Consider the following 27,774-nt stretch of genomic DNA (forward strand, 5'->3'; position numbering starts at 1 on the left):
CATCCGCGCTGCGCAGCTTTGCAGGAAGCCTCCGCCGCCTCCTCCTCGGCCTCGGCCGCCGCCGCCGCCGCCGCCGCCTTTGTTGCCCGGTCCCCAGCGCGGCGGTCCCCGGAGCTCCCTCCCTGCCCGCCGGTCTCGGTCCCGGGGCGCCCGCCCGGCCCATGAAGGGCGCCCGCAGCCGCCGGCGCCGCCGCCTCCTCCTGCTCGGGCCCCGGGGGACGCAGGACTGAAGCGCCCGGGGCGGGCCGCGAGGGCACCATGGAGGTGAACGCGGGTAAGAGCCGGGGTCGGGGGCGCGGGGTCCCCCCCCTTCCTCTTTTCCCCCCTCCTTTCCCCTCCCCCAGCGGCCCGGCCCGGCTCGGGCCCCCCCTCACATGGACCGGCCGCGCGAGCCACGTGCGCGCTGTGTTTACGTTCGGTGGCGCGCGGCCGCGGGTTGGCCCGGGGAGCCCGTGACGCGGCATTACATAATGGGGGCCCTGGCGGCGGCGGCGGGGACACGTGAGGCCGCCGGGCTCCCTGACCCACATTCCCCGGGGCCGCAGGGACACGTGGGGGCGGGGCCGCAGCCCGGGAGGGAGGCGGGGAGAGGGCAGCCCCGCCCCTCTGGAACGCTCCAGGGATGACGCGGACCCCCGCTGCCCCTCCCCGCGGGCCGGCTGGCCCACTGCGGAGGCTGCGCGAGGGGGCGCGGGGCGCGGGCCGGGCCGGGGGCGAGTGCGGGAGTGCGCGCGAGGGAGACCGCAGTGCGCCGGGCGCCGCCCTCGAGGGGTCAGCGCCCCCCCCCGGACGCCCAGACGTCCTTTGTCCGGCTGCAGCGCAGGGGGAGGAAGCGAAATGACTGGGCAGGGGCACCGCGTCCTGGTGGCGTCACCGCCCCGTGCCTCAGTTTCCCCACCTGTAAAACGAGGGGTTCGGCCCTTTGCGGCGCCACGTCCGATGCCCTTGTGCGCCGGAGAGTGTGCCTCGGCACGAGCTTTGCCCCGCCCCCCCCAGCTCTGGTCGGTTCCGTCCGCTGCTCCCGGCCCCGCGGACCTTTTGGTGTGGCCCCGGCCTCTTCAGACTAGGCCCGTCTCCGGACTCCTGATGGGGATGACTCGGAAGGTGATGGCAGCCTCCCTGGCCCCGGGGCTGTCCACGGGAAACATACAAAGTTGGGGGATTTGGGTTTCTCGTGCCGTTGGCCCAGAACTGGACGGTGTGAGAGGAGCAGGACCCCGCACAGCGAGAGCACTGGAGCTTTAATGAGTGGAAGAGAGAATGGGGTCGTGGGACCCCACGACCCCGCCCCCGGGGGGGGGGATGGAGGGATTGTGGCCATGAGATGGAGTCGGAGGGAAGGAAGAGCTCGGGTCTTTTATTTAGACCCGCAGAGGAGTGCGGAGGAGAGAAAGGACTGGCCGGGGCTGCACCGCTCCTTAGAGCCCAGGGGTGGTGGGATTTAGCGGGACTCACTGTGCCAGGAAAGTAGGTAGGACCAGGACCAGCAACGAGAGCTTGAAGGGCGCCTGGGAGTGCCCTGGGGCTGCGATCTTGGGCTGCCTTCTGGCCTGCCTTTCCATAGCTCATCAAAGTGACACCACTTGGCTTTCCCTTTCACTCTCCCAAAGTCGTTCAGTTAATAAGCGTTGTTTTAATCACCTCCCAAGTTCCAGGCACTGCGCTTACACAGAGTATCCAAAAATAGGCCAAAGACAGGCCTCACCCTCAGGTAGTTCACAATTTAACACAGGAGACAACAAACACATATGTACAAGTAAACTATATGCACTGGAATTAAGAGGCATTGGGAAATATTTCCTGTAAAACGTGGGGTCTTAGTTGGGACTTAGGGAAGCCAGGGAGGTCAGTAGGTGGAGCAGGGGAGCGAGAGTTCCAGGCATGGGGGATGTCCAGAGAGAATGTCCAGAGCTGAGAGAGGAATGGGGTGTCTTATTCATGGGACAGCTAAGAAGACACTGGTATCGCTGGATCAAAGAGGATGTGGCAAGGAGTAAGGTGTAAGAAAGGCAGGAAGGGGCTGAGTTGGGAAGGGCTTCAAATTTGAAGCAGAATATTTTATATTTGCTCCTGGAGGTGATAGGGAGCTTGTGGGGGAGAGGGGGTGATAACAGTCAATCCTATGCTTTAGGAAAATCACTTTGGTGGCTGGAGGATGGACTGGAGGGGGTGGGCCTTGAAACAGGCAGATCCCCCCAGCAGCTATTGTAATAGGCCAGGTATGAATTGATGAGAGTTTGTAGGGGTGGGAGTGTCAGATGAGACAATATGGGAGAATGTATTAGAGAGATTGCACAGGTGAAATCGACAGACCTTGGCAACAGATTGGACATGGGAAGGGGCTGAGAGAGAGTGAGGAGTGCAGGATGACACTTAGGAGGTTGTGAGCCTGAGGGATTGGGAGGATGGAGGTGTCCTGTGCTGAAATAGTTAAGGTGGGAGCAGGGGGATGGTTTAGGAGGAAAGATAGTGAATTTAGTTTTGGACATATTGAGTTTAAGATGTCTGAAAGGCAGCAGGAGATTATTGGAGGTCAGCAGAGGGACTCGGGCAGGAAAGAGAGATTTGAGAATCATCATCATAGAGATGGTCAGTAAATCCATGGGAGCTGCTGAGATCACCAAGTGAATTAATAATAGAGGGAGAAGAGAAGAGAGTCCAGGACAGACCCTGTGGGACCCCTATGGTTAGAGAGTGTGGTCTGAGTGGAAATCCAGCAAAGGAGACTGACTGCCCTTAGGGATCATCTTTGACCTGCAACTCAGTGGTATGACCAGTTGACAAGCACCAACAGAAATGGGTTAGAATACTCTTCATTTTCTTACGTAAAGTATGACAGTCTTTTTAAAAAATATCCATTTCCCATTATTTCTTATCAAGAACCTATTTAAGTGAGTCAGATCCTTTTGGTTACATGATATGTCTCATTTTTAGTCTTTCTTCTTTGAAGATAATTTTGATATTTGTGCTCCTACAGTGGTCTGATTATATGCACAGTTGATTTGGGAATGATGCCATGTCTGTCTAGTCATTTCTTGTTTGGGTGAATCTAATTTCATTAAAAAAAATATTTAGTGTCGATTCTTTTTAATGCCTCCCAATTTTCTTGAAGAAAGGGAAAAATAACCAGCCTAGTTAAGTGATTCATTGGTGCAGGGAACTCCCTGGTGAGGAAATTCCCTCTCCCAATGCAGTTTAGCACCTCTGTAACTGAAGAGTTTGAGAGAGTTGTGCAGAGTACTGAGGGGTTTGACTTGTTAGGGTCCACCAGCTCACATGTGTCATGGGTGGGATCTAAAGCAAGGACTTCCTTGTTTGGAGGCCAGCTCTCTGTCCACTAGCCCAAGAAGCCATCTTGAAGATATTTATGATCCATGGGTGTGAGATTTCTGTAAAGTTTACAAGCCTTTGACCTGTCAGGTTTGCTCTTCTTGAACCATGTTTCCCACCTTTTTTGGTGGCCAACCATTGATATTACTGAATATTGAAAAGGATGTTGATTTAACTTGGAGGGCATTAGCTAGTCATCCTTCACATTTCTCTACTGCCTCATCTTGTGCAGTAGGTGTTGGCTTGTGAGGAGAGAGAGAGAAGGGAGTCCAACCAATGGAAACATGCCTGTTGTCCAGACTGATGGACATTTGGATGAACTATTTGTAGAGTTGTATCTTGGACAGATGCTGTGGAGGGAGAATGAGCTGGGTCTAGGATGGATAGGTGGAGGAAAGCATGCTTGATTGCACACAATTTAGGAAATTGTGTGGTGCTTTTATTTTATATTTTTAGAACATGCTTTAGTGATTTTTTTCCTTCTGTTATGTCATTATCACTTCCTATTGACAGCCCTCTCCCCACCCACAAAATTGGATAAATAAGTACAGTCTACCAGAACAAAACATGTTGGCCATGTCTGCAAATGCTCCTCTTGCAGGAGGCGTGCTTCACCATCAGCTCTCTGAATTGTTACTGGTCGTTGTATTCACATTCTGCAGTTTTGTTGCCTTCTGCCTATTGTGTGGTTAGTGTGTGAACTATTGTCCTGGCTCTGCTTCACTCTCATCAATTTATGGGGCTTCCCAAGTTTCTCTGAATTCTTCCTATTCTTTGTTTCATTTGTAGACCATATCCCCAACATAGTATTCATATGTCACAGTCAGTCAGTCTCCAATCCATGGACATCTCTTTTCTCTGTAATCCTTTGCTATTACAAAAAGAGCTGCTGTAAGTACTCTTACATATATGGGGCCTTTTCCTCTGTCCTTAATCTCCTTGGGGTGCATATCTAGTGGTATCACTGGATCAGAGGGCATGTTCAGAAATTTTTTAGTATAATTCCAAATTGTTTCTCAGACTGGACCTACAGAGCTTTAGGCTGCCTGCCTTTCCAAAGTCTTTGGGATATTTGTGGTTTTGATTTTTTTTGTCAGCTTTGTCAACCAATTGGCATGACGTGAAACCTCATAGCTGTTTTCATTTGTAATTTCCTTGGTGATTTTGAGCATTCTTTCATATGGTTGTTGATAGCTTGCATTTCTTCTTTTGAAGACAGCTTTTTCATATCCCCTAACTACGTATGTTTTTGAGGGATGGCTTTTGTTCTTTTGTATTTGTATCAGTTCCCTATATATTTTGTATATCAAACCTTGATCAGATATTTACTGAAATATTTTTCCCCTGTTAACTTTTCTAATTATAGTTATATTGATTTTGTTCAGTCTTTTCAATTTTATGTAATTGAAATTTTCCACTTTATCATCTCTGATCAGGTCTACTTCTTGTTTACTTAAGAATTTTTCTCCTATCCAGAGTTGATCAAGGTATCTCCTTCCATTCACCTTTTTTTTTTTTTTTTTGGTGCTGTGACCTTTTATATTTAGATTATGTATCCATTTGGAGCTTATTATGGTATATGGTATAAGGTGTTGAACTAAACCTCATTTCTACCAAAATACTTTTTGTTTTTCTCTATCAGTTTTTGTCAGAGGTAGTCCTTTTTCCGTTAGTTGGAGTTCTTAGGATTATTCAACACTTGACTGCTCTGTTCAGTTATTTCATTATCATTTATGTCATCTGTTCCATTGATCAACTTTTATGATTACCTTTTATAGGGTTTAGCTTGAGATCTGATAATGAAAGTTGTGTATTAAATAAATGATTCCAAGCCTCTTCCTGAAGCAAAGACTCATCTTTTCAACTTTAATTTTCTTCTAGTGGTGCTGTTTGGATATGGGTGATGGAATACTATGGAATTAATGTGATATGTTATAGTGGAAAGGCCCATAGTGGGCACAAGCAGATTATGTCGTGTCATTCCTGAAGTACTGAGTAGCAAACAGGAGAAGCAGCATCGGAGATAGGGTTAGAGAGATGTATTACTAAGAGAGGACATGGCCCAGTCACAGAGTGCAAGTTAAGGATGGCCCACTCATAGCAGGACACGTATGGGATGAGAGGGCCTGAGTAGGTCTTGATGTGCACAATCGGAAGTAGTACCCACATCAGGGAGGTCACAGATCCATCCAGACTTTGAAAAATGGATATCTTTTTAATCACAAATGAGCTTCGAATAAGATTGTTAAGGAAATAATTGTACCATAGAAGAAAGCATAATTTGAAAGAAATCTCACCTCAGACATTAGCTGTATTACCCTGGGCAAATCATTTAACCTCTCTCTGCCTCTGTTTCCTCATCTGTCACATGAAGACAGTGTAGCACACAATGGCCTCTCAGGTCCCTCCCAGCTTTCAATCTGTGATCTGACGATCCTCTAAGGTTGAAGTCACATTGTGGAAGTCCGTGAATATCTGACCATGGGCTCTGTAGCTTGTTTGGTAGACTTGGAGGGAGCCTAGATCTAGGGTTTCCATCTGAAGACTGACTTTGTTACCTCTCACCTGGCCTGGTGGTCATACCACTGAGAGTGTCAAGGAAGGGAGATGGATGGGCTTGAAGATGTAACTGATTGGTGAGTTTGAAAAAAGGCTGAGTGACTATTGGTAGGTAGTGGTACCATCAATAGAAAGTGGGAAGTGAGAAACTGGAAGATTTTTTTTTGTTTTTTTTTGGAGGAAAACGATGAGTTCTGTTTTTAACATGCTGAATTTGAGAAAGTAGGACAGCAGGCAGTTGAAATAGGAGATTTTAGGCAGGTTTCTTCTATCTGGAGATTTGGGAGTCATCTGCTTAGAGGCGATAATTGAAGCTATGGATGTGTATGAAGTTGCCAAGAGATCTCTCTCTTGTGTAGAGAGAAAAGGGAAGAGGGCTGACTGCCCTTGTGGGATACCATGCTTAGGGGGAAAAAGAAAGGGAATTAGTGCAGGAGGCAGAGGTGTAAACAGGTAGAAGTCAAATGACCAAGTCTCCATGTTTCCAATTTCCTCTCTTGCCAACTTGACTTTACAGGCAGATGCCAAAATAATCTTAAAACACAGATTTGAACTGTATCCCTTCCCTATTCAAAAGTCTCTTGCCTTTAGAATAAAGTAGTGTTCTGAGTTCGATGTATAAAGCCCCCTGAAATTTGGCTGTTACCTACCTTTCCAGCTTTCTTATATTATTATTTTTTTATTTACATTTATATATATATGTATATATATACGTATGCACATATATATATACACACACATATATACATATATATATATTTTTTTGGCGAGGCAGTAGGGTTAAGTAACTTGCCCAGGGTCACACAGGTAGTAAGTGTTATATGTCTGAGTCCGGATCTGAATCCAGGGCCCGTGCTCTATCCACTGCGCCACCTAGCTGCCCCCAAGTTTTCTTTTATTACACTCCTTCACTCACCACTTCAGCCAAATCAGTTTATTAGGTGTTTATTCTGTATGTCATACCTTTGCACCTTTACTCAGGTAGTTGGTTGGTGAGTCTCCCCTGTCTGGGATGCACTCATGCTTCACTGGGCTCCTTCAAATCCCAGGTTAAGTGACTTGCCCAGGTTTACACAGCTAGTAAGTGTTGAGTGTCTGAGGTCACATTTGAATTCAGGTCCTCCTGACTCCAAAGCCAGAGCTCTATCCACTGCACCACCTAGCTGCCCCTGAAATTGATATGTTCTTGTCTTTCTATGGGTCAAGTCCCCAGAAGAGAAGTTGCACTGAGTAGATGCTTCATATTTGTTTCTTGAATTGGAGGTGGTGGGTAGTCAACTGTGTCCAGTGGCTTAGCCTGCTTAGGAGGACAAAGGTCATCTTATTTGGTAAATTAAGAGGTCATTGGTGACCAGAAGGAGAGCACATCTTAAATAGAATGGTGAAGATCAAAGGTAGATTTCCGGGAGTTTTGTTTTTCAATTAAGATACCTCAATATTTCTAGGCATAGGAGAAGAAATTGGTTGATAGAGAAAAATTGAAGGTGAGAAAGGGCAGGATTGAAATAGTATATTCCCCCAGGAGAGTATGAGGGCCAGGACAGTGGTAGCTTTGGTAGGAGGGACCATCTCATCTTGTGAGAGCAGAGGGAAGGAGGAGGAGCTGGAGATTGGAGGAGAACAGGCTTCGGAGCTGAGTGGCACCTTGGAGGTCATTTCTCCTCCAGCCTCCTCATTCCAGATTTGAGGAAATGGAGTCCCACAAAAGTTCAAGGACATGACTAAAATAGCTTATACTGCAAATAGCAGACCCAGGGCTCGGACCCAGGCCCTTCTGACTCCACATCTCACACACTATGTCGAAAAGCAGAGAGGAAAACACTGAGGCTGCATTGCTTCAGGAACTGACATTTTCATGGAGGCTTTCTTTGTACAAAGCACATAACTGGCTATTGTTCACGCTAGACTGTTCCTGCCATCTTAGAACTTACTGTTTGAACCATTTGGCTCATCATTCTCCTTGCTTTGTGGGATAGGAAAGGAAAGAAAGAAAGAAAGGTTGGAATAGAAGACCCTCCTGATAGTTTTCTGCTCTGCTTTTCAGGAGATAAAGATTTGATTACAGGGCTCTTGTCAAGGTAGTATGGCTCATTTATATAGCTCCCATAATCCTTCACAATATAGTTGTTGAACAAATGACTGACTATATACTTATTACTACTACCAAGCAACACTGGTTAATTGATTTTGCAGAATAATTTCATAAAATGTAGGTAATTTTCTAAGTTATCCTTATATACAGTATTAATTTTTAAAAATAAAATTTTATTAATGTTTTGTTTTTTAAACATTGACATACTTTTCCTTAAGTATCTCTCTCCTTTTCCTTTCCAGAGTCATCTCATATAAGAAATAGTATTTTTAAAAGACAAAAAAGAAAAAGAAAAGGAAAAGTCAGCCTCAATGATTAATAGGTTAGAAAATCTGAAAATCTGTGTAATGTGCAACTCTTGTGGACCTTCCACCTCTACCAGAGAATGGGGGTGGAAGTGTCTTCTTGTAGATCTTCTTTTGAGCCATGCCTATTATTTGTAATTTTGCAACATTCACTTTTGGTTTTTTGTTGCTTCTTTCATTTACATTGTTGTTGACTTTGTGTATGTTGTTTTATATACAATATTTTTAATGATAAATTTCTTACTAGAGGTAATTGCCTTTGAGAGGGTGTTAATTGTCTTTAATGTAGAAGTTAGGAAAGTCCCATTAAAGAGGAAAAAAAAAAGTAGGTATTAGTTCTTTTCTCTGTCTTCCAAAGATGTTGGGGACTGTCTCCCAGGAATGGAATTAGCATACAGTATGTATGGATTATATTCTGAAAAAGGCAAATGTCTGTGACACTCTCCTGAGGATAATTATTGAGAAATAAAGAAATTGTAATTAACTCAGCATCCAAGTAGGTGGGTTGGGGGCAGGGGGAGCTGACTTTTTTTTACTCTTAGTAGCCTATTTTTATTTTTCAAATAACAAGTAGTTTTTCAAATTGATCTGTCCCTCTAACTGCTTCCCTAACCCCAAGTGGATGAAATTTAAAAACCAAAAAACAAACCTGAAAAGCAAATCCTTCAATACATGGTTACATAGTCTAGTAAAACAAATCCTCACATGACCCTTGTCTAAAATTGTATGTCTTCTTAAGCATTCTGCATTTGTAATCTTCTGAAAGGAGGTGAATGGTGTGTTTTATTTTCATTCCTTTGGACTCACAGTTTACCATTGCATTGATTATCATTCTAAAATCTTTCAAAGTTGTTTTTCTCTATAACATCATCACAGTATAAATTGCTGTAGTCCTCTTCACTTTTGCTTTGTATCAGTTTGTAAAGATCTTCCCAGTTTTCTCTGAAATGAAAAATAGTTGAGGAAATATGCCCATGGAGAATTAGGCATGAGATTCAGTTGAGCCATATCACCCCTGAAGCATTTCTAGATGAAATATGAAGAACGAATGGACCCAAAATAGAAGGAATCTACAGGCCTTGTTATATTACTCTGATGTAACAGTGGTGCTGGGGGAACCACCCCTTTTGACTCTTCCAGTATAGCACCCATCATACTCTGTGAGGAAGTGGAGTGATACTCAAGCATTTTGAAAGAGCAGATGGACCTGCCCAAAGGTAGGAGGGCACACAACTTTACAAGTGGTTAAGGATGGATTTTCAAGATATTTCCAAGATTGAATTAGTGGAAAAAATTATGGAGGATGCTTTTGCAAAAAAAAAAAGTGATGGCTAAGTTGTAAGCAGCTTCCAACTCACATGCTCTTTCTTCTCTCCAGCATTTTGTTTATATGACTCTATAAACAAAATAAAACTAAGAATACTTCTGAAAGTAACTCACATATATGTTAAAGTTATACAAGATGATGAAAAATGTGATTATATAGAGAACTTTGTTAGGTGATCTGCTGTATGTTACTATCAAATGAGGTGTTGAACAGGAAAACATGTTAGCCTAATTGTTTTTTGGTGTTCTGGAAGGTCACAAAGTCTTAACAAAAGAATCTCTGTTGATCTCAAGGTTTTTCCAAATTTGCACACTTCCATAGATTCCTGAAACAATGCATAGACTCCCTAATGAAAGATATTCACGTTGTGACATTGGTGTAATCTTCCCCATTGGAAATGAAGTAGATGAAAAGCTCCCATCAGACTGTCATAGCTATATATTACAAGTTTTTTTTTTTTTTTTAGTATGTATGTATGCTTCTGTGTGCTTTTACTAACTACTTAGGACTTACCTACTAATTCATAGTCAGGTTTAACTCTGAGAGCTCCCACACTGGGAGTTTTCCATACTGATGAAATTATAATTCTTTTGTGTATTTATGTATGTGATCACACATATAGGAGGACTGATATGGCATGGTGCCAGAATGAGACAGTAGATTGGCAGTGCATGATGTTCTAATACCCCAGAAATGATAATTTTTTATTTCTAGTTTTCAACAATCACTTCTTATATAAGCTTTTGAGTTTTAAATTTAAATCTCCCTCCTTTCCCGCCTCCCTCCCTCCTCGAGATGGCATGCATTCTGATATAGCTTTTACATACACATTCTCATTAAACATATTTTCACATTAGTCATGTTGTAAAGAAGAATTAGAACCAGTAGGAGGAACCACAAGAAAGAAGAAACAAAACAAAATAGAAGAAAAAAAAGCAAATAGTATGTTCTGATCTGCATTCAACTCCATAGTTCTTTCTCTGAATGTGGATAGCATTTTCCACCCAGAAATGATAAGAGGGAGGGAGGGAGAGAGGGGGAGAGAGACACCCACGCACACGCACACGCACACACATACACATCAAAGGCCTCTAGTGTGTTGAGGAGATCATCTGTGAAAGATTTATGAAGAAACATAGATGGGATGCAAAGGAAAGGTGTTTATATTAGTATTGGTGGAGGAAGTACATTAATAAAATAAAGAGTCCACCAAAGTACCATTAGTAGTTAGTGTTAGATAGTGCATGGGACAATTTTATAGCAAAATGGTTAGAGAAACTGCAGAGCCTGAGATTTTCCCATCTCAGAGCATTGAGTAAGTTAGGTTGTACTCAGAATGGCTACCTCCTTAACCTCCTCCCCCTTTAAAAAATAAATAAGGATAGCATGAAATTAGCTAATAGTTTCTGGCATGAAAGTGTAAATGTTCCCGATTGAATGGAGAATTTCTTGAAATAATCAGTTGTTATTCAGTTTTTCAGTTGTATCCGACTCTTTGTGACCCCGTTTGGGGTTTTCTTGGCAGAGATACAGGTGTAGTTTGCCATTTTCTTCTCCAGCTCATTTTACAGATGAAGAAACTGAGGCAATCAGGGTTAAGTAACTTGCCCAGGGTCACACAGCTAGTAAATGTCCAAGGCAGGATTTGAACTCAGGTCTTCCTGACTCCAGGCCTGGTGCTCAATCCACTGTATCACCTTACTGCTCAAAATAAATAGTAATCTGTCATATTTTCAGCATTTGTTTATTATAGGATATGAATTTAAATGTAGAAACTTCTTGTAATGCTCTGTATGGGAATTTGACCAAATTCAGTAGGTGAAGAGAAAACCACTGAAATTCTTTTGTTTTATGAATAGTTGAGTTTCTAACTAGTGCTGTATCATTACTTCCTCTGATTCTCCTTTCCTTCTAAAATGAAGGGCTTGAACTAGGTTATCTTTTCTGTTATTTTAGTTTATTTGTTATTCCATGTAGGCAGTCCCAGAGTGACTAACATCCAGTTTACAACTGCTGCATTGATAAAAAATGGCCTGTGATCTGCTGAAACCCCTACTTACCTAGATATACTTTAAGGTAGCTTTGTCTTTTCTGATTTTTCCCTAAACTTCCTCTAGACCAGTGGTGTCAAACTCAAAATAAACCAGCACATATTGGCTTAGTTTTAAAATGAAAGATTACCACGTTTATTGTATTTTTTTTTGTTATTTAGAAGAGGATGACCTAATGGATAGAGTGCTCCTTTGGGAGTCAGAAAGACCTACATTCAAATCTTGCTTCTGGAATGCTTGGCATCTACTAGCTGTGTGACTGTGGTCAAGTTGCTGAGTATCTTCAGTCTTAGCTTACTCATCTGTAGAAATGGGGTACTCTACTGCGAAGGTTTTTATGAGGTTCAAATGAGATGTTCTAGATGAGCTTTACATTGCAATTATTATCATTATTATTTTTGCACTAGACTTGTGGCCAAGTCTATTAGCAGCTCTTCTGTAATTTATGGTCTTGGAAAACAAGGTATGTTAGAGGTAAGGCTTGAGTCCAGGTTTTTTCAGGCTTAGTTATATTGGGTATTGTTTGTCAAATGCTATTTTTCTTCCTTCCCTTCTTATTTTACACCGATGTATTAACTAGAAGTTGCCCATATTTTGTCATTCTTTCCTATTTCAAGAATAATGATGTCTCACACTTAGGAACAACTACATTTCTATAGTAAGATAAGGAGAAAAAAGCATTTATATAGCACTTACTATGTGCCAGGCACTGTGTCATTTGATTAAGTATTAAAACAAGGGGTTTCGTCTATTTCCCTGGAAAGTATTCTTATATCCATTCATTAAATAATTATGCAGTATGTACTGTATCTGAGACCTAAACGAAAACAGGAAGCAGAAACAAAAACAAAATACCCACTGCCATGTATTTTAAGAAAGGTGTTACTGTGGTGTCAAAGACCTGTGCATCTTTGCATTTCTTCTTTAAGTTAGCTACTGTCATTTGAATTGTTGTTGCAACTGAGTGACCAGGATGGTTGATCACCACATTGAAAAAGGACATTTCTCATAGTGTTTGCTGTCTGTGAACAAGACTGAAGGGACCAGTGGCTCCATTTCTTTTTTTTTTAACCTTTTTAAAAAAAAATTATTTATTTTTAGTTTTCAGCATTCACTTCCAAGAGATTTTGAGTTCCACATTTTCTCCCCATCTCTCCCCTCCTCCCCCAAGAAGGCATACAATCTGATACAGGCTCTACATATACATTCATATTGACCCTATTTTCACATTAGTCATGTGGTAAAGAAGAATTAGAACCAATGGGAGAAACCACGAGAAAGAAGAAACAAATAAAAAAAATAAAGATCTAATAATGTGCTTTGATCTGCATTCAGACTTCATAGTTCTTCTTTAGGATATGGACAGCATTTTCCATCATGAGTCCTTTGGAGTTGTCTTGGATCCTTGCATTGCTGAGAGGAGATGAATCTGTCAGAGTAAGTCGTCGTACATTGTGCCTGTTATTGTGTCCAGTGTTCTCCTGGTTCTGCTCACTTCACTCAGCATTAATTCATTTAAGTCTTTCCAAGGCTTTCTGAAGTCTGCCTGCTTATCATTTCTTACAGCACAATAGAGTTACATTATATTCATATACCACAATTTGTTCAGCTATCCCCCAACTGATGGGCATCCCCTCAATTTCCAATTCTTTGCCACCACAAAAAGATGGGCTCCATTTCTGACTGTTAAATACTAGGTTGGTCAGTTTGCCTGTGGTTCCCAGTAGAACAGTCCCAAGTGGTACGGGGGGGTAAGCACCAGCTTGAGAGCAAAAGGATGGGATCCCCTTTCTACATCCCCCCCAGCTTTGTCATGTCCTTCCTGTGTCCGAGAGGAGCAAGTCATTTCGTGGCCTTCATTGCTCACCTCCTAGAGTGGTGGTGAGTGTCCAGTGAGATGATGCACATGAATTACTTTGCACGTCTTAAAGTACAATAGAAATGTCAGCTGTAGTTGTCGTGAACACTGTCACCATTAAGTGGCTGATCCTTGTTTTTTTGATCTGTGTGATGTGTGCACTGCCTGGTTCTAGATCACCACAGAGCCACTGCTGTTGGGGTTAGGTAGCAGTATGTAGCCTGTTGGGGTTGATCACTTGGCTGTCTTCCAGGACCCTGGTGGTACTTCTGGCCTGTCATTTATGTTGAGGTTGTCTCACAGTCAGTAGAGATGAAACTGCTCAGGAAACCAGAGGTGCTGTCAGGAGGAGGTCCAGATCTGGGAGCCACATGGAAGTTTAGATACTATTCTGATGAGCATCAGGATAAAGACTAATACCTTTGAGGAGAATTTCGCAGTATTCTTAGTGATTAACATTTTTTTTTTCTGAACAGTTTACTGTCTCGCTCAGTTTTGGCTGATGGCATATGTTTGTTGAGTAGAATTTGGAGTGCATTCTCTTTGGCTGTGGAAATGACTGGCTCATGTGGAGAGATGAAATCCACAGTCTTAAGGATCTCATCTCAGGCTTTTTAGAAGCGTAGAGAGCACCTCATTCAGTCTCCTCATTTAACAGATGAAGTAATGAAGGCCCTGAGAGCTTGGCTGGACTTGCCTAGGGTGAGAGCTGCTACTGCAGCTGCTTGGTGCCTTCCTCTTGTGACTCAGCGTAGGGCTTTTCCTGCTGTACCACTTGCCTCCTCAGAGGTTAGGCTCAAAGCGTTGTTTCTACCTCCTTCCCCCCCCCCCCCGACCCCTCATGATGAATTAATTTTTTTTTAAAAAATCCTGCAAAAACAGTGGTCCCAGCTCTAGTTCTCTCTTGGGTTGTTTTGGCTGTGAGGTTTACAAAATGTATTAGGTAGTTTAAGAAATGTTAAAACCTGCAGGAACTCAAATCTACCAGAAACCTACCTCATCAATTATCATGTGAAATTCTCAAAATTAAAAAAAAAAGAATCTTCTTCCACATCGAAGTCTGTGCGTCTGCCAGGTCCATTGGGTTCTGAGCAATTACTGCCACATTTGACAACGGTGGATCCCTTGTGCCTGTGCAGGTACAGGGGCTTGGGAGCATTTCTGTTCATTCAATAAGACAGCCAGCCATCTGGGGAAAGGTCTGCTAACCATTATTCAGAAAAATCTAGGTCAACCCCTGTGTCCATTCAACTCATGGGGTAACAGAACTAATCAAGCAGAATGACTGTAGTTTTAATTAATCTAGAACCTTGGCAAAAATGCTCATTTATGCATGACAGATATAGCATTAAAAAGTAATGGTAGGGAAAATAATATCTGTCATGTAAGTTTCAGAATCACAGAATTTCACTGAGAGCCCATCTAATCCTATCTGTAGCAGACTGAAAATCCATTCTACCCCCGAAAGGGGCATCTAGCAACTGTTTGAAGATCTTCAGCAGTTAAGTGTTCCCTGCTCCAGTTCATGGCCCAGTCTGTTTTAGGACAGTTCTAGTTGATAGGAAGGTAGGACAGGTAAAATGAATTTCATGTAAGAATTTTGTTCTGCTTGATGCTTCAGTAAATAGCTTTGTGGACAATGATGAATAAAACGAAGTTGTTTTTTAAATTAAGTTAAAAAAAAAACTTTTTCCACAGCTAAAAATTGTTCAGTGCTGTGTCTAATAAAATGAGAATTCAGGAGTAAATAAAACATCACTGTAGTCCTCAAAGAGTTTTATTATTTCATTAGATAAAGCAGATAGAAAAATAAATAAATGTAGATCAAAGGGCAGTTCTGTAGTGCAGTGGATATGGAAGAAGTAAGTTTAGTTTTTTAGACACCAGGCATGTGACTGTCCTTAGTTTCCTTGTTTGTAAAGTGAAAAGATTGGGCTTGAAGCCCTCCAAGGTCCCTTTCAGCTCTCTGTTGATGATCCTATGAGCTTCCTGACTGAGGCCTATTCTCCCTTAGGTTCTTAGTCCTTAAGACGTTGGGATAATTAGAAGTTGGGAGCATGTGTGTGTATGTGAAGGTTCTATTTCTGGAGCCATGAGGGGCTCTTTGGTGATCTCTGTGTGAATATGGCAAATTGATCTCCAACCTCTGTTACTGTTATTGTTAGGGAGGTTGACCCTTCTAAGAGGGTGTTAGTAGGAACTGCATATATAAACCAGACTATAGGATCTTTGGATAATGGAATGATGTAGAATGTAGTGAGATTGGGGAGGAAGTGAGTGGTGATGAGAATATTTAGGGAATGGCAAAAGGCATAAAAGTTTGGAAATAGTTTCAAAGTAGTACTTTTTAAAATGAATTTCCTCTTTCAGAATTACTGCTATTGCCTTACTTTTGAACAGTGGCATATAAATGAAGGAGTAAAGCATTTATTGAATGCTCACCATATGTAAAGCCCTGTGCTAAGCATTGGGGATACAAACAGAGCAGAGACAGCTTTGCCCTCAGGGAGCTCCCATTCTAATGGGGGGAGACAGTAACATGGAAGGTTTCAGCTATATGCCAAATGGAAGGTCAGCCCCTCTTCTTTAATATCACTTCCACTGTAGTAGGGGTGGTGGTCTGGGAGACTCTGTTATTCCCAGTATCCTGAGTTGGTGGCAGTGTTTGGACTTGCCTGGCCCTTGTCACCTCCTGTCTCTTTTTTAGGGTCCTTTGTTGCTTTATAGTGGATAGAATGTTGAAATTAAAATCAGGAAGACCTGTGTTCAAATCTTACCTCATATTCTAGTTATATAACCCTAGAGGAGCTGCTTAGCCTTTCAATATTTTTAGTTTCCTCGTCTGCCGAATGGTAATGATCAGTCCCGTCCCATGCTTTGCACACTTTAAAGCACTGTGTAAGTATTACTGCTGTTGTCATCATAATCATCACCACCACTTACATAGTGTTTCCCTTAGGTTTTGACTCTTTTTTTTTTTTTAGCCACATGCTAGAAGGTGTGTAGGACCAGCTTTCTGTTCTAGAGTTCTCTAATCAGGACTGGTGTGTTAATGGAGGGGTCCACATTGGAAGGAAGAGCGGGTTTCCTTGCCTCCAGTTGTATTTCATTCTGAACAGTAGAGTCATTCAGGATTTTCATTTCTTTGTTTTTGAAAACATGGAAGAAAAGAAGCCTTAACTTTGTTGGTCTCCTTTATACCATGTATGCCTACGTTAAACTAGCAAAAAACTTCTCACTGTGGAAATCCACGGTGTCTTTGTTGGAGCTGGGAACAGAAAGAAGAGAAGGGAACTGTCTTTTAGTTTTAATTTCAGCATTTACTTGGAATCACTTGTCTGTTTTTAGTGTTAGAATGTGGCGTCAAAATACATCATCGTGGTTTATGCAAGAGAAGAATGGGGCACAGAGAGTTACTTTATTGCACACTATCCTTTTATATTTCATTCCAGATTTTCATTAAGATTCTGCATCAGGCCCTGTGCTGATACAAAGGGGGAGACAAAGACCAATGTGAAATAGTCCCTGCCCTCAGGGACCTTACATTCTAATTGGGGAGAGAGCATGTATGTATCCAAGTATATACAGAGCAGATGCTAGGGGCCCAGCAGTGCAGGGAATCAGGAAAGACGGTGTAGAAGGTGGTACTTGGAGTGACTTTTGAAGGAAGTGAGCAGTTTAAAAATGAACGTGTGGTACTGCCCAGCTCTTCACCTTCAAGTCCTCAGGTATTAAAGCAAAAGCAAAGTTTTATTGAAAGACTAGAGAAAAACAAACTGAACTCTTGGAAAACTGGGAATCCTCCAGTTCACAGTTCTCTCTCCAAGGCCCTTTCTAAGTTCCTGATCCTTCAGATTCTTTTCCACTGCTGTTTTCTTGCTGCTTCCTGCAGGTAGTTATTTCCAGGTGGAATTCTCTGACATGGAGTTGTCTTCTCTCAAGGCAAATGTTGCTCCGTCATTGGATCCAGTATTGATCCCCACAGAAGGGACGGTTTCAAGAGTTTTCTCCTACTAGCAGCATCATAGCCCTACTGATAACAGTTCTACACTGGTGACTGTTTGTTTGCCTTTGTTGCCACTTTTGCTGACCCGGTCTCACAAAAGATTTGCCGGTGGAGCAGTTTTCTAGGTTTAGATATGGTGGTGATAATATTAAAAATAGGATTTACATTGTGCTTGAAAATTTGCATTGCTTGAAAGTTTGCATTGTGTGTGATCTCGATCCCCACAAACTGAAGGTAGGTGCTATTATTAGCTTTGTTTTACAGGTGAGGAAACTGAGCAGCATTAAGTGACTTGCTCAGGCTCACACAGGTAGGAATTGTTTGAGGCTGGATTTTAACTTAGGTCTTCCAGATTTCCAAGTCCAGCACTCTCTTGACACTCGGAGACTCACAATTTTGATGGCCTTCTGCCTTCTGCTACCTGAGAAGGGTGTCCTGCACCAGATGGAGTTTGCTCTGCTTGTTCTAGGATTGATCGAGCACCTCACTCACTCCCAAGTATTGAGAAATCTTTATTGAGTCTTTGGTTGGGATTTCTCAAATTCCTGTCTTTCAGGACATTGCCCAAGGGAGCACCTTTGGAGGACTGACTCATGTAACCATGCTTTCCTTGTCCCTTCCAGGAGGTGTGATTGCTTACATCAGCTCCTCAAGCTCAGCCTCCAGCCCTGCATCTTGTCACAGCGAGGGTTCGGAGAGCAGCTTCCAGTCCTCTCCGTCTTCGGTCCCATCCTCTCCAAACAGCTCTGCGTCATCAGATTGCAATGGCAACAGTATTGCTGAAGGCACCTTGAAGAGTGACCGGACAGATGGCCCCTTGAAAACCAGCAAGTCCGGTGTCACCGGGATGACTAAGGGTCCTGCAGGGGCGACAAGTAAGTGATTCTCACGGTTGGTTTGGCCTTATCTGCTGCCACATGCAGCATTCAGAGACCCCTAACCCCTTGCGTCATTCTGTAGACTGTCATATTCATTGGCTCTAATCAGCCCATTTGGCAGTCACGAGAGTTGTCAGTCATTGTCCCATGCTGGGTTTGGTCCTTTTCCTTGGCCCAGCTTAGCGCCTCTCTTAGCTGAGGTCACAAGTTGCATGGTCTTATAACCCTGCCAGCCTGCCCTTGTCTGAGTTAGCCCATCTATCTCTTTGCTACTAGCTTCTTTTCATCTAAACAACCTTTTCTGAGTCCTCTCTGCCCATAGGGTTTCAAGTAGTTGGACCCAGTACGAAAGGCCCTGTTTTCATATTATACCTCGGGAAATCAGAGCTATAGGATATATTTGGGGCAGTTTCATAAAATGTCACTGTGAAAGCAAAGCCTTATAAGATACCTTTGAGTTTGAGAATTGGTTGGTACAAATTACTATTTAATTTTAAAAGCAAAGATTTATTTTGTCCCCTCCAGCAGTTGATGCTTTCAAGTTGAATGGGATCAAAATAGTTGATTGCAAAAAAATCCTTAACTCCATGAAGTGTTTGCACCAGCTTTTCACCTGCTGTCTGTTTGTGCCCTAGAATTCAGTGGTATGGTTCTACTGTGTAAAGTCTGTGGGGATGTGGCGTCAGGATTCCACTATGGAGTTCATGCTTGTGAAGGCTGTAAGGTAATGCATGCTACAGTTCTTGTGCTGGTGGGTCTGCATTCAGAGTGGTGGGCTTTGGGGGGCCATACTCAACTCTCTGCACGAGGGAGAAAGAAATAAACAGTAACTGCTCCCTTTTATTTATGAATTGTAAGCCTAAAACATTTTGGAGTGCAAAAATATCTTGTTTAGACATCTGATTTTTAATTTTGTGAAAATATTCTTCTTTTCTCCTGACCGTTCTTAACAAATAAAACCCCAAACCTTACTGCTGTGGCTGAGTGAAATGTATCACTGTGCTGTCTGGACAGGGGAACAAACCCAAGCTAAATTGATCTTGAGCTCCTTGGACAAAATCCATCAGGCTTGATTGGCTCTGGAGAGAGGTATGGTGGATTGGCACTTGTAAATATGAAGGTCTTAAATCTTGGGGCAAGATTCTTCCATTGATCCACACCTGAGGCACTTTGGAAAGTGCCATTGACCCTACTCGAGCGGGGGTGGGGGTGGGGCAGAATATCTTCCTTCTCCTGAAGGCTTCGTCCGTCAGAGGAGCCCGAATGAATCGAGGGTCCAGCCACATACTTGCTCCATTTGGGTTTAGAACCTCAAACAGAAATAATCACATTTGGCAAAGTGGGCCAACCAAGATGATGAGTTCACAGGGTGAGACAGGAGGGCTTATCTTGGGTATGCTGAGCAGTTGCAAGGTTGATTATGTAAGTCTGGCCAGTTTTATTTCCTTAAACTAATTCAGCACCTTTTTTTCTACTATTTCTAAAGATTCTGTTTGTAAATAGAGTTAATAGCAAAGCCAAGTCTTACTGCTCTCATTCTATAGCTGGAGAAACTGAAGTGAGAAAGGGGATATCTTGATGGAGAGCCCATGAAAAGTGCCTCTAGACCCAGGTTGTCTGGGCACAGAGGGACTCCACAGTGCCAAACAAATGGTTGACTGGCCTCTGTTTGATGACATCCTTTCTGGAGGCAGACAGACCCTCCCTCTTTGGACAGCCTGAATTGTTGGAGGTTTTTTTTCCTGACCTCAAGCCTGAGTGTGTTTCTTTGCCCCTTCCACCTATCGCTGTGCCTGTTTCTGTGCCCTGAGGGCAAATAAAGCAAATCTAGGATGCATGTCAAACTGTTTCTATATTTCTTCTCCTTTTTTCACAAATTCTAGGATAAAGTGTTTACTTTCCCCCAAGGTTCCCATCATTTCAGCACCAGTGATGAAGTTCTCTTTGTTATGTTAGTAAGACTCTGATGCAGAATAGAATTTCCCCTAGTTGATCCTTCCACCTTTTGAAAGATGAAATTATTTCTTAGACAAGTCAAGAAATGATTAGCTGTTTTGCTTTTAGAAGGGAGAGAGAGCTCCAGTTGATGTCTGGATACTTGAAGTTCGTCGTCATTATTCTAGCAGGCCTTTGTTCTGGCTTGGGAATCTGTTTCTCAGACTCTTTCTGTCTAGGTGATCTGACTTGTTTCTCCCTCCTTTCACCTTCAACCACATTGTTCTCCTTCTCCCCTCTGATTCCTCGGTTTCGCTCCCATGAGTCGACCGCCTTAATATACCAGTTGGGGTCACCCCTCTGGCACGCACATGGGAGGCACTCAGTAAATGTTGACTTTGCTGTAAGGAATGCTCATCCAGAACTGTAGTCCGCTCACAGGCCTTATCCCACCCACATTGTCAGTGACATAACCTGTGAGATCAGTGGTGCCCTCTTGCAGTAGAGCCTCTGCTTCCTCTGGGTAGTTAATTAAACCCTAGGCATTTGTCTAGGCTGTGGATTTTTTTTCCTACTGCTTCCCTTTCTTGGATTTCTGTTTCCTGTGAATTTCTGGGTATCTCAGCTGAAATTCTGTCTTCTTTGTGGCTATTCTTTATAGTAATCTAACTTGGGGAGTAAAAATAGACAGTCTTTTCTCTCTTCCATCCTTTTTAGTGTAAAGCTCTTTTTTTCTTCCAATTTTTGAACATTTTTATTTAAAGTTTTATGTTCCAAAATCTATCCTTCCCTCCCCACCCCAAGACGGTAAGCAATCAGATATTGGTTATATGTATGCAATTATGTAAAACATTTCCATATTAGTCATTTTGTACAAGAAGACTTGAATAAAAGAAAAAAATGAAAGAAAAGTGAAAAATAGTATGCTTCAATCTGTATTCAGTCGATAACAGTTCTTTCTGTGAAGGTGGATAATGTGCTTCATCAGTAGTCTTTTGGGATTGTCTTGGATCATTATATTGCTGAGAATAGCTAAGTCATTCACAATTCTTCATTGAACAATATTGCCGTTACTGTGTACGATGTTCTCCTGGTTCTGCTCATTTCACTCAGCATAAGTTCATATAAGTCTTTCTAGATTTTTCTGAAATCATTCTCCTTGTCCTTTCTTATAGCACAATAAGATTCTATTACAATCATGTACCACAGCTTGTTTAGCCATTCCCCATTGATGGACATCCCTTTGATTTCCAATTCTTAGCCACCACAAAAAGAGTGAAGCCTTTTTGATTACATTTGCAAGACACCTGACAAATACATTCTTACTAGGTGAGAATGGTGTTAGGTATACTCCATCTCTGGCCAGGAATCTGTCAATCCTGTGTTATAAGCTGTGTTCCAGAAATCCAAATGCCATTCCCAGACATCAACTTCTTTGTCAGCTCTTAATTTGCCTTTAATGGCAAACTCTGAAGAAAATGCAATCTGTGCCCTGTGATCTGCACTTGTTTGCCTAGGACTGAAGTCTTATCATTGACAAATTTAAATTCCTGCTGGGAACGTCCTTTGTGTCTGTGTGAAACACCAGACGTGGGTAGTCGTTTGATAAAATCTTTGAACTTTAAGTCGCATTTCTAGTGAGAGAGGCAGCCTTCTTGGAGGCAGGAAGTCCTGCATTGTACAGTGGCCTCACCCCACCCCCAGCTATGTGATCCTCAGGGGGTGCCCATACCTCCTGGGCCCCAGGCAGCTTTCTGACTCTTAAGTTGCAGAAGAGTTGGTTTGCTTGCTGGGAACCTCCTGCATCAAAGAAATCACAGCTCTGGACCAAAAAAGAATTTAAAAGGCATAGATATTAACTTTTGACTATTTGTCATTAACCCAATTCCTGATTTAAAAATCAGTCAAGAGACATGTTTTTAGTGTTTGTCAAGTAGTGTGCTTGGCACTGTAGGGACTTCAAAGAAAGAAGTGTAAGTTCTTTGTCCTCAAATAAGCTATAATGCACACTTCAATAGACTAACAGTACAAGGCTAATTAATGTGTGACGCAGTGGACAGAGCAGCCAGTGGGTGTAAAGTCAGAGGTCCAGGGTTCAGATGCCGCCTGTTGCTGTGCAGCCTTTGATAATATGGTCGTTGAACCGCTCTGGGCTTCAGTTTACTCACCTGTCAGATGAAGGCATTGGCCTCTCTGGTCCTTTCTAGCTCTCCAACACTGTGATCTATGTTCCTGGGATTTCACTTGGCTCCATCACATGAGCATCAACACGTTTTCAACTTCATTGCCTACTGTGTGCGTGAACCTGAGTTATCTTAGGTGATAAGATCCTAAGGGTACATCACTAAGCACATTATACATTTGTTTATGATGAGGAAAACTTTGTAGCCATTACCACAGGCCAGAGCAAATCCAGAAAAACCACAACCAAAAAAAGTATAACAAAAAAATAACCAGAACAGAGCCCCTAGATCTGTCTGTAGCCACATGCCCTCTGGGATCTTTCTTTCTTTAGGATATTGAATAGGAACGTAGAGCACGTGGTACCGCATTAACCTACCTCAGCATACAGGCAGGGGAATTTGGAACACACGGTTGGTGTCCGCTGCTCCCTGCAGGTGACGTCCAGGAAATCATTGTGTATTTCCTGGCATCTCTGCAGAGTCGGCCTTTAAAAATCCTGCCATGATGATAGACATATCACTCTGATCCGGGACATCTGACTGGGGATGTGATGGATGTAAAAAGAGGGAGATCTGGTGCTTATTAGAGATATTTCCAAGTCTTGTGCTCTTGGACTCCTGGTGTTTTGGTATGGTCACTCTACTATTTCCCTCCATCCCCAAACAGAAACATTCCCAGGCTGTGGACACACATGTGAGTGGGATATTGATGGAGACCAGCATGGATCAGCATTGAAGTTCTTGTAAAGAACAGATTTTGATTTTTAAAGCCGGTTGTGTGTGTCTCCTTGTTCTCAGGGGTTCTTCAGGAGAAGTATTCAGCAGAATATCCAGTACAAAAAGTGCCTGAAGAATGAGAACTGTTCTATCATGAGGATGAACAGGAACAGATGTCAGCAGTGCCGCTTCAAGAAATGCCTATCTGTCGGGATGTCACGAGATGGTAGGTACCTCCAGTGTGTAGCCAGCTGTAGAATCCCATGGCTCCTACTCCTGGAGGGTAACATGCACTTCTGTAGGCCACCTAGCCTTGCCCCTTGGTGCCTTTTCACCACTGCACAGGGACTTATTGAAATCACATTTTGCTGCCTTTGAGGGCTTCCAAGCTCTTGAAAGTGGAAATGCCCAGGTTCTCTTCTCTCCTTAACTGTCTCGTGCTGGGTTTTGTCCAGATATACTTTTTATGTTGGCTTCTCCCCAAATAACTTGCTTTCTAATCAGTGTTTTGAGTCTTTGTTGCAAAGACACTTTACTTCCCTTCGACAAGGAGCCCCCAGGTATCATGCCTTGGTTTCTCGGCAGCCCCTTGGGACTTCCCTCCTTGTCTTTCTGTTGACCTACTCTAATGTGAATGTACTTGAATTGTTAGAATTTGGGTGCTTGGAAAGGAGAAATAAAGTGGAAAAGAATGTGTAAGAGCTCCTGTAGTCTGCAGGAGTTGATCCATATTTTTTTTTTTAGGCAATTGGGGTTAAGTGGCTTGCCCAGGGTCACATAGCTGTTAAGTGTCAAGTGTTGGTCTGAGGCCGGATTTGAACTCAGGTCCTCCTGACTTAAGGGCCTATGCTTTATCCACTGTTGATTCATATACTTTTTGTGATGTCCCACACAAGCAAAGTGATCCACAGGGTTGTCACTGCATTCTTTCTGCAGAGAGCTTGTCTTCTCTCTGGTTGGCACCTGCTCTTCAGCTCTTAGGGTAGTCTGGCAGAGGGAGGCACAGACTTTCTACCAAGCCATGGCCAGTAGGGTTATTTAGGGAGAATCCATGGGATTGTACCAGAGATAATCCTCATGTTACCAAGCTTCTTTGTACTCTAGCGATACCAAAAGAGACATTGCATCAAGCAATATGTTGAGAACAGAATTTGACGATTGAATGCTGGGATTATCAGTTGCAAGAACTTTGGCTTTCTCTCTCTTTCTCTCTCTCTCTCTCTCTTTCTTTCTCTCTAATTAGTTGAAGATATCAGGTGGGGTGTTTCATGCCCTTCCAAGAACATTACAAAGGTGACAATTTGTGAAGAAGGGGATGTACTCATTTTGGGTAGAGGGGAAGGGCTGTTAAAAACAAACTTTTCTTTGAAAATGTCAGTGTCAGTGACTTCATGTAAATTGATGAGACTTCTCACTGAGTGAGCATGTTGAATTTTGATGTGTTGTAAGCACTGGAATAGAAGTCGTTTTTCTTTTTCTTTTTTCTTTGGGATCTCTGGGCTCTTAGAACAAAGGGTAGACACCAAAACTGTGGATACTAGAAGAATGGAGAGTGAATAGTCTAATTTTTTTCCATTGATTTTTGTGAAAATCTGCAAGTGTCTGTTCAGATATTCGTTTTGGTTATCTTTTTTTATTTTCTAGCTTGAGAAGCTGCTTATGTGATTGTTGTTAGGGGTTAAAGAGTAAGATCACTAACATGATATGACAAGGGGAAAATTTTTGAGAAGACCTGGACCTAGAGCAGGATAACTTCCTTTTCATTATCGGACTGATCTCTGAGCCCCGTGGCCACTCGTGCTGCGTCTAGGCATAGGAGAGAGATAGAGACTGGGCTGATGACTCCACGTTGAAGACGTTCTTTCAGCTAGTGCAGGTCTACAGGTGCTTAGAGTATTGAAAGGGCAGGTGTCTAGCCCAAGGTCCTATATATGTTAAGGGTGGGACTTGAACCCAGATCTTCCTGCCTTTGGAGTCAGATCTCTTAATGGCTGTGTCACCTGTATACATATATATGTATAACATTGACCACATAGCCATCAAACTTAGGATGTGTTTTAGGGGCATAGAGATGGCCCTTAATTAAATGACTAGCAGCTTGCTACATAAAACAATTTTTGTTTTGTTTGACTTAATAACCATATTGTAAATAAGAATTAGATATCTTTCTCTTCAACAGCTGTTCGGTTTGGTCGAATTCCTAAACGTGAAAAGCAGAGGATGCTGATGGAAATGCAGAGTGCTATGAAGACCATGATGACCAGCCAGTTCAGTGGTCACTTACAGAGTGAAGCATTGGTGGAACGTCACGGGCAGACAACCTCACCGGCCCAGGAACAGCTGCGAGCCAAACCCCAGATGCAACAGGAGAACGTGAAAAGTCCCTCTCCTCCGCCTTCGGATTTTGCAAAGGAAGAAGTAATTGGCATGGTGACCAGAGCCCATCAGGACACCTTCATGTATAACCAAGAGCAGCAAGAGAACTCCACTGAGGTCGTGCAGCATCCGAGGGGAGAAAGGATTCCAAAGAGCATGGAGCAGTATAATTTAAATCTTGATCATTGTAGCAGTGCACTTGGAGGCAGCCATTATCCCAGTAGTGAGAGCCAGCACCACTTCAACGGACAGTACAAAGGGAGAAGCATCGTGCATTATCCAAATGGGCGTGCCATTTGCATTACAAATGGACACTGTATGAACTTCTCCAATGGCTATACTCAAAGAGTATGTGATCAAATACCAGTTGATGGATTTTCTCAGAATGAGAACCAGAATAGTTACCTGTGCAACACTGGAGGGAGAATGCATCTGGTATAGTGATGTTGATTACTTTTGCTCTGCTTAAATTAAGGAAATTTCAAAGATTTTTAAATTTTGGTGTGATAATAGCGAGTAGTGCCTGGGCTCAAAACATCCGAGAGATTTCTGGCACCAATTTTATGCAGAGTTTTAGCTTAGACAATTTAGTTTTTAACAAACATCTTCTAGTTGCTAAATAACTTGATTTCATGAGATTTAGATGTAGGTATGTGATTTGATTAGATAAGAGTAGGATTTTATTTTATTTTATTTCATTATAAAATAATGTATGCAAATTATAAATCACGAAGAGTGCCTTTTTTTCCCTTGGAAATGATTTTCAAAATTTAAGTCCTAGAGGAAGAAGGCATTTTTTTTTTAAAGACAGTGAGTGTCAGGGCCTCTAACAAGTTCACATTATCTGTGTTGAACTATATATTTTTTAATGTTGTTGAACCTTTTCCAATCATATTGTACAACAATGATATTTACAACAACACCACCACCCCCTTCAACACTTGTCTTTAAGAAGGAGGGAAAGAAAGAACCACTGTTTGTCCCACTTTGTTTAGTACTTCCAGCGTCTGTTTCATGATCATCAGCAGGATGAGTGTTGGACCACTCTGTTATTCAGTAAATGAAAAATGTTTCTGAAGAGCCCGTGTTTTTTAAGTTCTGAATATTTCTGGTTGGGACCAGTTTATTGGCATTCTACACTAATGAGCCCAGGTATTTTTCTAAGGGAAAATTCTTACAGGACAAGTGGCCCCCTTTTTTTATGGCACACAACATTTATTAAGGTATTTTAAAAATGATGTTTTTAAGAAATTGTCTTTTGACCCAACACAAAATCCCAGACTCACCACCTACAGAATACATATCTAAAAACAGTTAAGCAAAATAATCAGCTGTTTTGATACAGATTTGTACTAGGATTTTCTGTTATTTGAGAGTTAATTGTTACTTTAACGAAATCTGTTTTAAGGATTCTCTTAGAAACGTCCGTTTGGGGTCACCTTTTGGGAATGGAGAGTGTTAGCAGTTTTTTTTTTCCTTCACAAATTTCTCATTTGCTCATGTTCTAGAACAGATCGATGAACATGCAGTGTTCATCTCCTGTCAGAGTTCTACCCAGAATAACTGTTATCACAGGATTCACAACCCATGTGGTCCCTGGTCAGTGTGCGGTTTTTTTCTTCAGCCAACTAGCCAGTCTGTTGTCTTCTGTTTTCTAAGCAGGTGTCTTCTTTAGCCTTCTTCTTCCCCAAAAGCATTGGACCTCTAAGAGCCACCAAGCCTGCTCAGCCCTTTCAGTCTGAATGGTTTTGTAACATTTCCCACAGTCAGAGAACTCTGCAAGCACGCATCTTAGGTGTAACAGTTGAGAAAGAATGGAGGGAAGTCAGCAGCAGTGTGGGTCAGTCTCTTTTTTGCTGCCATCTAGCAATATTATCCTTTCTCTAGCAAATAGAAGGTCATCTCTGGTTCACTCACTGCTTGACTGAACAAGAGAGAGGTCCACCACCGACCCTGCTGCTGATCATGAAACGGACATTGGAATTACTGGAGGGATTAGGGGCTCCTCCTTAGGGGCAGCACGTAGCACCGAGGGGGTGGAAGGTGGCAGCAGATGGAAATGGAACTGAGACGTGGTTACCAAAATAAAGTGAAATGCAATACAGCGTAGCTTACGTTAATTTGTGGTCGCTGCCGTGTGCTGCTGCCTGTAAGGAT

The 27,774-nt window shown here is 42.6% G+C and overlaps 1 protein-coding gene across 1 annotated transcript in view; it reads left to right on the plus strand.

The window, feature by feature from the left end:
- Window positions 1–200: 200 nt before the first annotated feature.
- Window positions 201–27,774, plus strand: part of NR1D2 (nuclear receptor subfamily 1 group D member 2) — a 42,891-nt gene continuing 15,317 nt past the window's right edge. Inside the window, exons 1-5 of the mRNA XM_027872372.1 lie at window positions 201–274; window positions 18,152–18,403; window positions 19,042–19,130; window positions 23,323–23,467; window positions 25,421–26,052. Coding sequence (XP_027728173.1) covers window positions 259–274; window positions 18,152–18,403; window positions 19,042–19,130; window positions 23,323–23,467; window positions 25,421–26,052 — 1,134 coding nt within the window. The 5' untranslated portion in view covers window positions 201–258. The remainder of the gene's footprint in view (window positions 275–18,151; window positions 18,404–19,041; window positions 19,131–23,322; window positions 23,468–25,420; window positions 26,053–27,774) is intronic.

This window comes from Vombatus ursinus, unplaced genomic scaffold, assembly GCF_900497805.2.
Source record: "Vombatus ursinus unplaced genomic scaffold, bare-nosed wombat genome assembly UNPS02014799.1, whole genome shotgun sequence".
Taxonomy (NCBI): Eukaryota; Metazoa; Chordata; class Mammalia; order Diprotodontia; family Vombatidae; genus Vombatus; species Vombatus ursinus.